The 10,774-nt window shown below is 32.3% G+C and overlaps 1 protein-coding gene across 2 annotated transcripts; it reads right to left on the bottom strand.

Moving 5' to 3' along the window:
- Nucleotides 1-2,555: 2,555 nt before the first annotated feature.
- LOC100266092 (cytochrome c) lies at nt 2,556-8,981 on the bottom strand. 2 transcript variants are annotated; one of them, XM_002265230.4, is made up of 3 exons: nt 8,752-8,978; nt 5,471-5,604; nt 2,556-2,851 (listed from the first exon to the last, which is right to left on the bottom strand). In XM_002265230.4, exons 1-3 carry the CDS (start codon nt 8,861-8,863, stop codon nt 2,759-2,761), a joined length of 339 nt encoding a protein of 112 aa, XP_002265266.1. In that variant the 5' UTR covers nt 8,864-8,978; the 3' UTR covers nt 2,556-2,758. The 2 variants fall into 2 exon arrangements, with proteins under 2 accessions (XP_002265266.1, XP_059596978.1); XM_059740995.1 differs by lacking the exon at nt 2,556-2,851 and having other exon boundaries at nt 5,063-5,604; nt 8,752-8,981.
- Between the last annotated feature and the right edge of the window lie 1,793 nt (nt 8,982-10,774).

Here is a 10,774-nt window from a genome sequence, read left to right as displayed (position 1 = left end):
TGGGTGGGTTAGAGTGGGTTTGATTGGATTGTCTTTTTGTAGGAGTTGTTGGAATTGATTCGACTTCTATCTTATCTAATTTATTTGTCATGTTTCTAAACAAAGAATATTCATCTTGACTCTTTCCTTAGTCTATTTCAATAATTAATAGGTAGGAAGACTCGTTCCTTCCTTAATCGATTTCAATTATCAATACTTACACCACTTTCCTCCCATTTTTCCATTTTCCTCTGCTTCTAACAAACTTTCAATGGAAAATTTGAAACGCCACCGGAAAAATCTCCTCACTTTTCCATAGTCGGGTTTGTTAAATATAAAATATTTTGGATCTATTTCGTGAATGTAGGAAAACACTTTTACAAACAGAAAACTATTTCTGTTTTTTGTTTTTAAGAATAAAAAATAAGATATTTTCAAAAAATTATTTTTTAGTTATTTTCATTTATTTTCTTATGATTGTTTTAAAACATATATATATATATATACAAAATATGTAGAACATTAAAAATAAAACATTAAGTATAAAATTTATTTTTAAAACGTATTACAAATTCTCAAACACACATTTCTTTTATAGAACATCAAAAACTATTTTTAAAAACCATTTTTAATTATTTTGAACACAATTACTAAACAGAACCTTCATAATTTTATTCTTTGAAAACAATTTTACCTTTTATTTTTGCTTTTTTTGCTTTTTAAAAAAGGCATTGTCCAAAAGTTCAAAATTTATTGGATAACTATTCTTGAAACTAATTTCATATTCTAAAATAGAAAATAATTTTCTCACTTTAAAAACATATTTAACTGAATTTTTAAAGAAAATAACATTTTTGGAATTTGCTTATTTGTCAAAATAGATTAAAAACAAATTGAAATATAAATGTTCAATAATGGATTGATTTCATATCTAACAAATCAAGAAAAGTGTTTTCCATAATTGAATCGCAAACAAAAAATTTTTGTTTTTTTGTAAACAATTAATGATTGTTTTTAATAATTGTTTTCAAGACTATTTCTTGAGAACTAGTTTTAAAACAGTTGTCCTTTTGTTTCACAACGTTTTCTAAAATATAGTTTTTGATTCTAAAAAATTATTATTATTTTTTTCTAAAAATAAAATTTTATCTAAGAACAAAATTCACATTTTCAATTACTATTCAAAATATTTTATAAAAATGTGTAAAATACAATTTAGAAATAATTTATTTTCAAAATAAATTATTAAAAAAATCATTTTATGTAACATGTTTTAAACTTTAAAAACTATTTTTCCAAATACCTAAAATTGTGGATATTCACATTCTTTGTATAGTGGGATTGGGTTGTAATATAAATAAACTTAATTAATTTTTTTAAGAAAAATAAAATTATTATTCAAAATTTCAAAAGTATAAAGAAATACTGAAATTGTATGGGAACGTGGCACGTGTCCACTTTCGTTGATTGTGACTTTTGGTACGTAGCATGATAAAAGGCAAACCACCAATAGTCGACAGTCCCACCCATTCATGATCTTCACCCGTCAACATTCACTCCCACCAATTCATGAAAGGGCTGCGCGCCACCAACAATTTCTTACGTTGAACCAGTCATGAAAGGGCATGAAAGGGCTGCGCGCCGGCAGGCCGACGGACATGTTTATGTCCAATGCGCGTCATTGCGGGTGCGTGGCCCCCACCATTTTTGGACCACCTCGATCGCGTGTTAAATTAAGGGATAATTGTGTTTTTAACCTACCCAAAAATTAAGTTTTACTCTATATAAGTTCACTATTTAAGCAAAAAATTTAGAGAAAGTGTGAAAATTGAGAAAAATGATATAAAATTTTTATCTTTTCAAAAATAATCTTTATTGACCATGAAAAAAAAAGTAAAAAATATTAATTTAAATTTTATTCATTTTATAAATCTCAATAAAATTTAATTTAATTTAATAATTTGAAGAAAAAAAAATACACCATTTTCCAAAAAAATAAAAATAAATTATAATTATTATTATTATTATTATTATTATTATTATTTAAAAATCAAACATCTTGAAAAATATATTTTTTTAAAATTATATATGTAAAAAATAACTAAAAATATGTCAAAATTATCTTTTTTAAATGATATGTTTTTAGAATATATTTTAAAAAAATTTGGTTTTCTAAAAATAATAAATTTGCAAAATAATTATTAAAAAAAATTATGATAAAAAAATTTGTCCAATATTGTAATAAAAAAATACTCAAAATAGTTTTAAATGACATATTGATCTCTTCACATTTTATATCGTTATCATCAATTATACAACTTTTATAGACCAAATCTTAATTTTTGAACCATCCAAAACACAATTGTCCCTTTAAATTAACTACCTAACTCTTTCATATAATTTTCTAAAAATTTAAAAATAAAGAAATATTTCATTAATATTCATAAAAAAAATATAATAATCATTTGATATTTTTATTTTTAAAATTTTAAATTTAAATTATTTTATTAGAAAGCACCCATTTGCTAGAACCAACCTACGAACGATCCAAGCCAGGATGCAAAAGATCTTCGGTCTTCCACAAAAATGATTTACTAGTCTTATGTTTCAAACAGACAGCACATTGCAGACCTTAGATGGTCTTATTTTGAACAGGAAAAATAAGAAATATTGTTTCCCATTTTTCAGGAGAAAAAATTTGAGTTCAATGAACAGACTCTTCCGGTGTGCCCAAGAAAGAAAAACATGATCGTGTTGTGTAAAGGTAGGCGGGGGTGGTTCAAGCAGTTGATTCCTTCAGATAAGCAATGAGGTCTGCGCGATCCTGTGGCTTCTTCAATCCCGGGAAAACCATCTTTGTTCCGGGAATGTACTGCAATAAACCAAATTTACAAACATCATTCAATCTCGGTTCAAAACATTTATCCTATGTTTGGTTCTTGGAAAATTTGAGGAACAAAAGAAAAAATATATGTTTGGTTAATGCAGGAAAAAAGTTGAGATGTGAATCTTTTAAATTCATTTCGGTAATTGCACCATGGATCCTATACCCATTTATAGGGAGAAGAATGAATTCCTAATTGGACAAATAAGAAACAGAAACATACGAGAAAAGCAGCTATTCTATGTAACAAACTATTAGTGCTTTACCAAAAAATGATAACCTCATTGAGACCCCCATTCTCTGGCAATCACTTTCAAGACAAATTCAAGTGCATTGAAATCCACCCAAACAACATCTTCCCGTCCAAAGGTTATCAAACTAAATCCGAGGCTTCACTACCCATCAAGGTCCTATAGAAATTTTTGGCAATTCGATAGCCTTTCTGAAGACATTTGACTCTAATGCCGTATGATCACCTATTATGCATAACAAAATAATAATGCCCAGAGTAGGAGGAAATTTTCGGCCAAGATTAAGGTGAAGGGGAGTAACTCTCACAGGATTTCAGAAGGCAGTGGGCTTGGTCTTTTTCAGAAGAGGAAGTATTTAGTGCCTTGTCTAATTTAAATAGGACAAAGCTCCTGGTCCTAATGGTTTTTCTATAGCTTTTTGGCAATATATTTGAGATTTTGTTAAAGATGAGGTTATGGGGTTTTTTAGGGATTTTTTTTATCCATGGCAAGTTTAAAAGAAGTCTACATGCTACTTTTCTGACTTTAATCCTAAAGAAAGGGGGTGGAGGTGTCTCATCTTTTGTTTGCAGACAATACTTTGGTCTTTTATGAGGATTCCCAAGATCAATTGGTTCATCTAAGTTGGCTACTCGTGTGATTTGAAGCATTATCAAGGTTTAAAATAAACAAGGATAAAAGTGAATTGATTCCAATGGGAAGGGTCGTACATGTAGAAGATTTGGCAATAGAGCTAGGTTGCAAGGTGAGGGAAATTCCAGCTACTTACCTAGGTCAGCCTCTAGGAGCCCCTTTCAGATTAGCAACAGTTTGGGATGTAATGTAAGAGAGGTTTCGTAGAAGACTGTCAAAGTAAAAAAGACAAGATATTTCTAAAGGGGGGTTACGTTGATTAGAAGTAATTTGTCAAGTTTGTCAATCTATTACATGTCTCTGTTTGTAATCCCTAGAAAGGTCAAATTGAGATTAGAGAAGATTCAAAGGACTTTCTTTCAGAGGTGGGACTTTGGAGAAAAAGTCTCATTTGGTTAGTTGGTCGGTTGTTTGTTTAGATAAGGGAAAGGGGAGTTTGGGCATTAAAAGTCTCCCTTCTAAATTGGGCCCTCCTTGGTAAGTGGAGCTAAAGATATGTTTTTGATGGAGAAGTTTTTTGGAAGCAGATTATAGAGGGGAAAGTATGGGAAGGAAGGTGCAGGTTGGCACCCTTACAAAGTTAGAGATGGTTATAGGGTTGGTATTTAGGAAGCTATAAGGGATGAGATCTTTTGTTTAGTAGGACTTCCTTTGAAGTGTGTAATGGTAGAAGCCTAAAAAGGTTATGTTTTGGATGGATAGATGGTGTGCCAAGGAGCTCCTGTGTAATTCCTTTCCCTCCTTGTGTGTGTTGGCTTTGTCAAAGGATGCTTGGGTAGTAGATTTATGGGAAGACTTAAGAGAGAGGAGGTCATTGGAATTTGTGCTTCTTTAAAATAGAAATCAGTTTTCTAACTCAAAAAACATGTTTGAGAATTTTTTCAATAAAAATAGTTTTTAAGATCTTGTTTTGAAAGAATATTGGTTTTTACAACCAATATGAGGTATTCTTCGTAAGGTATTCTAAAATTTTGAGAATTTTAGCATTGTACGTAAGGGCAAAATATCTTCAAGGAGAATAAATTGAGAAAACTGTTATTTTAAAACAGAATTTTATTCTTGAAAACAATTAAAAAACAGTTTTTTAAGAACTGTTTTTGAAAATGGTGACAGATATACCCTTAACCATTTTCAGTTTCTCCACGAATGTGAAACCTCTCCACCTGTAATAACCAGGGATCACATCTTGGAAAGAAACATGAAGCCAGTAAACCACTAGTTCTCAAGCTGGAAGGACAGTTCCCAATCTTAAAGAAAAACATAAAAAATACCCAGGATACTGTATCACTAATCCAAAACTGAACTAGGGAAAGCTGTTTAAACACCATATGGTGTAAATATATAAAATGAAACAAAAATGAAAAAAAACTTCCAGACTAATGAGAAAGAGAGAACAATCCACTTCACACTGCATATGATGCCAGCAATCCCAGGGGACATCTCAAAAGGCACTACGCTGGAACAGAGACACACAAAGGGAGTTTGAGGGAGGCAGGTACAATGATTTGTAAAGAAATTAAAGGGATCATGAAGAGGGAACAACTACTTCTAGAAGAGTGAAGAGGGAGTGAGACTTCTACTTGATCCTTTAGTTTTTACATTTAGAACTGTTAAATGCAGAGGTATCCATCCTGATAGTAGCACAAACTCTGGTTTTCTGTAACTTATCGTGCAGATAAAATTGCAGAATTAATAATTTCCAAGGTGAAACAAAAGCTTGTACCTTCTTTGGGTTAAGCAAGTAATCATACAATGTATTCTCTCCCCAAGCCACAGCCATGTTCTTGTTAGCAGCAGAATAGGAGTACCCAGCAGTTGTGCCAGACTGCCTCCCAAAAAGACCATTCAAATTAGGTCCTGCAAATTTTCAACCAATCCTCATAAATAAAACAACAGGAGTGGCAAGAGAAAAACAACAGAAAAAAACTATGCAACCAATGTAAAATCTTGTGGGAAATGAAAATAACATAAACATATATATATATACACACAACAAATAGACCAACGATATTGGTTTTTCATCCCTTAAACAATATTAATATCTAATTGCTACAAAAATTCACTGCTAAAAGCTTGTAAGAAGGAAATCTTTTGCAAAATTAGAATGTTGCACTAATACTTGGATGCACCATCAAGATCAGAATAGTTGTTTTATCAGTATTACTAATTTTTCATACAGCATCCATCTTATAGCGACTGCTTTGCCCGACATCAAAGTAAAACAATACTGAAGTGGATAGAATTCTATTTCAATGAAAACATATAAATAAAGTTCAAGATCCTTGCATCATTCTGAATAAGTAATTACACAAAGAGAGAAACCACAACTTCTAAAGATTAATTATTCGCTCAGTATTATAGCTTGGCCAATTTTAATTTCTGAGTGGTTTCACATTTCTGTTTGAATCCACAAGAACAGAAAGTAGAAATCAAATCTAATTTCTAACAATGATAAAATTTGTACAGTGTTAAAATTTATTGTAAAGCATTGAACAAGTCAAAACAAGGGATATAAAATAGAACCAGGTCTCAAAGTTGAAATTAAATCAAAATTTTAGATCTTCCATACTATCAAGAAAATAGCAGCAAAAAGCCACCCCAAAAAAAAGGTATATAATATTTGAAATAAGACACCAAAAATTAGCATGGCATTGAGACATTTTGCTAAAAATTGTGTCATAATGGCATTACTCACAAGCACATTCCACAAAAATAGATCGCGTTGTAAAGATCAGGCAGCCACCTAGAAGACCATTAAAGCCCAACAAGCCAAATAATCAACCAGCTCAGTATGTGTGGCAAGGGGAAACATTACATGTCTCATGTTCATAACTGGAAAACTAGGAAAAAAGAGGGGCATTCAGGCTTGGAAATGAACTTGTGTGCTCTAGAAAACATAGGGTTTGTTTGGCAACTGTTTTTTTTGTTCTCCAAAACAAAAAAAAAACATGTTTGGCAACCAGAAAACAGAAAACTGATTTCTAATATTAAAAATGGAAAATATAGTATTTCTAGAGTACATCTTTTAGTTGTTTTCAAGTTGTTTTAAGAAATAATTATACAGAAATGGAGAATGATTAACAATAAAACACTAAATATAAAAGTTATTTTTAAAACATATTTAAAAGCATAAAAAGCAGGTTAAAAACATTTCAAATTCTCAAACAAACATTTGTTCTACAAAACATCAAAGAACAATTTTCAAAAACCTCTTTTTTTCCAGAACTATTTTTGAAAATAGCCACCAAACAGGGCCGTAAGCTTTAAATCTCCTTCTTCCCCCAACAAATTTGCTTCTAATTGCAAAAACATCACCAAATTTTTTGCCCAAATTCTACCAAAACCAATGGACTCATTCAATGGACATGAGATACCTGAAAATTCCTTAGAATGTAGGAGAAGCATCTATACTTAAAACAGCTATTCTCATATTTCACAAAAATGGTCATATAAGAAACCCCTAAACTTTAAAAAACTCCTTCAGTCCTAACACTTTTTGTGCTTAGTTCCTAATCAAATTCAAAAGACAACTTAAGTAATCTAATAGCTGCATGAGCTGGGACTGACATAACAGTTAAAATGTAAAAAACTCTATGTGATCATCTTCATTAACATATAGTGTAACACTTCAGATTTCGCTTACAAATAACAACCAAAAGTTGCATTGCATCTCATAAAACATATAACATAACTAGAAAGAAATGGTTGTATAAATAAATACAAATTAATATATGTTGGAGACCAGCAGTTAAGTATACAGAAGTAAAAGAGTTGAAGCTTTGGGATCACATGACACAAAGAGATGGTCAACAAATAGATTGGGATATTTTTGTAAAAGCAATTGTCAAATTACATCATACACATCAAAATATACAAGGAGAGAAATATGAACAATTCCTCCACAAATCATCAAAATCAACATATAAACACAAAGATAGACCACCAAATCAAACGGCAACAGCATTTAAGATCAAGATATAAATGATAAAAATAGCCTTTGTTATGGTGAGAATGAAAAATATTTCCTTCCAAAAACTTATTTTTTGGAAAATATAAAATCATCTTACAACCTTATAACTGTAATTGTTTGGATTCTTTGATTACAAGGGATGAAATAATCCCAAATTTGCAAGTCTAACCCTCCATCTATTTCAGCCTAAAAAACGGCCCATTTTTGACAAAAATACCCCAACTGTTTCAGCCCTTTTAATCAAATAACCCTAATTGTTTCATCCCTTTTAATCAAATATCCCTAATTGTTTTCATTCATGTGCATGTGTTAAGATACAGAAGAAAAATAAATGACATTTTCAATTGCTCGTTTTAAGATAATTTCCTCTAATTAAAATTTTTTGCATCCTTTTCATCCAAGTGATTTCTAAAGACAAAAAGATCACGACTCCACCAGAAAACAGGTCAGAATCATCAATAGAAAACACAACACACCTGAAACAAAACCAGATCAAAGAAAATTGAGAAAACTACAACATTTAATAACCAACAAAAATAAGACAGTCAGTTCGTTTTCCCAGAAATTTCTGAAATTCCATTTACTATTATTTCCCTCAGGTTTTCTCACCAATCAAATAGCAACAAAACTCTGCCAAAAATGTTTTCACATCATTTTCATCTATATATATATATATATGCACACACAAATCATAAAAGGAAATTACGATTTCAACGGAAAAGCCAAAAGAAGAAAGACACGAAAACGCTGAAAACGGACAAACATACGATTTTTCGCTTCTTTTATTTTCATACATTTAATTTTTTGCTATCATTTCTTCCCAGCAGCTAAACATCAACAAAGTAGAAACTGAGATCAAACAACAACATTTAAAACGAAACAAATGCGATTAGCCTCTTCCTTCTATTGGAATTTCAGTAAACTTCATTTCCCACCACCTCTTCCCGAAATTTCCAGAAAATACATTTGTTACGATTATCACTCAGGCTTTCCCAGCAACAAAACAGGCAACAGATCCAGATCGGAACACAAACCTTGCTTGTGACCAGCTCCTTTATCGACAGTGTGGCACTGGGCGCACTTGGTCCTGAAGATCTTCTCTCCCGCGGCAGCATTACCCGCCGGTGCATCAGCGAACGTCGCCATCCTCTCAGATCACAGTGCCACGTCAGCCCTAGAATTCTCAGAGACGATCGCAGTTAGGTTTCAGAATTTTCGATCTCCTTCTAACTTGGGGGAAGGAAGTGGCTGTGGCAGAGATGAAATGACGAGACTGTCCCTGGGTTCTCTGACTTTGACTGCACTCGCTGCGCGTATGAGGAAGAGGGCGTACTCGCTCGTGGGAGGAGTAGCACAGTGAAATTACCGAAATGGGCCTGTGGTGATTTCCTGTGGGGGCGAGTAGTTCCCGAATCGTGTACTCGAGAAGGTGTGCGTTTGCTTCAAATGGTTTAGTGGCGCGTGTTGTGCAAGGGGACTATTCCATAAGGTTGAACTTTTCTGCGCTTTTTGTGTCCATTGGTCGAGGGTGGAAAAACGTGGCAAACTATAGGCCGTCAAGTCGGCATTAGTACCGTGTTCTCCTGGAATAATCGGAGCCGTCCAATTTGAATATATTCCTCTCATATTGTCTTCTTTTTGAAAAAAAAAAATTACAAATAAGATTGAAAAAGTTAAAGGAAATAAAAAACCCCGTTTTGTAATTGAATAGCAAATGCCTTGAATTCTGGAGTTCCATAACATGTTTTTGGAAAACACTTTTTAAAAACATTTTAAGAAAAATTATAAGATTTCTTCTTATTTATTGATTAAAAAGGAGAGTACGTTGCAATAAAATTTTGGGTTATATTTGGGAAGTATTTTCCAAAACAAAGATGAAAAAAATATTAAAAATCATTTTTAATATTTTATAAAATAAAAATCTAATTAAAAACTTAAAATGCCGTTAATATATTTTCTATGTTTTTAAATATATTTTAAAAACAATTTTTATTTGGATGGACATTGAAATTAAAATTTAAGTATGATGCAAACTTCAATTTCATAATGTCTATCAACGTTTGGCTGCTGCACTTGTTTGGTTCTTGAGAAAATTGGCTAAAACAAATTTTAAACAGAACTAAAATATTAAATTACCCTTATTACATAAAAATTCAATTACCAATCAACACAAACCAATAGTTAAAAGGCATACCGGCCTTTAGAGTGGTGGGTGGCAGGGACATAGGTCTATGGAATCATCCCAGTTCCCCCACAAAATTTTTACCATTTCTCAGGAAACAAACAGAGCCTGAGACACAGCCTCCAATCACTTGCACACCATACCGGCACTTTCCCATCTCTCGAGCCATTGACCAAATGCCCCTCTCCTCCATGCCTCACTCTCTTGAATTTTTCTATGCATGAAGTTCCTAGAACTTATATTTTTGTTTGATTTTGAAACATGGGCTTTTGAGGTATCATATACCAAGCCCTTTACATTAGAAATTTAGAAATCAACTAGAAATTTGAATCCATGGGCTCCAAATTTGACCATCACATTACCCTTATCAGCAACATTGTTAACACCCTACCAATCCCTGGCCGCAACATGGTGTGCGTGCTCTCATGACTATTAGTTATGATACTGATTCTTGAATAGAACATTATACATCTTCAATCAGGATAGATCAGACCTGAATACTAGTCTCGAAAGTCATCATTTGCAACAAGCCATTCTCAGAACCTGTCATTCAAACAGAGAATAACACAAATTCTGGACATTTTTAATGTGGGAAAATCACGGGCATTTAACTACCAGAACAGAGACCAAAGTTGGCTTTCCAATTTTTTTTTCTTTCCTTTCCCTGGAAAAAGCAATCAAAAAGAAGACCAACAAAAGACTTCTATAAAATTATGATGAGGCAGAGGGACTTTTCAATGATGCACTGTCTTACCTGAAGAATCTTTTCCATGCTGCCATGTTTGATACCATAAAGTCTACTTTTCCATCATGAGAAATACAGAGGCCCCTACAGGACCACATTTTCCTGCATTTTCCCTACAAAAGTGTTTCCC

The sequence above is a fragment of the Vitis vinifera genome, chromosome 12 (genome assembly GCF_030704535.1).
Source record: "Vitis vinifera cultivar Pinot Noir 40024 chromosome 12, ASM3070453v1".
Taxonomy (NCBI): domain Eukaryota; kingdom Viridiplantae; phylum Streptophyta; class Magnoliopsida; order Vitales; family Vitaceae; genus Vitis; species Vitis vinifera.
This window is presented reverse-complemented; position numbering and strand designations above follow the sequence as displayed.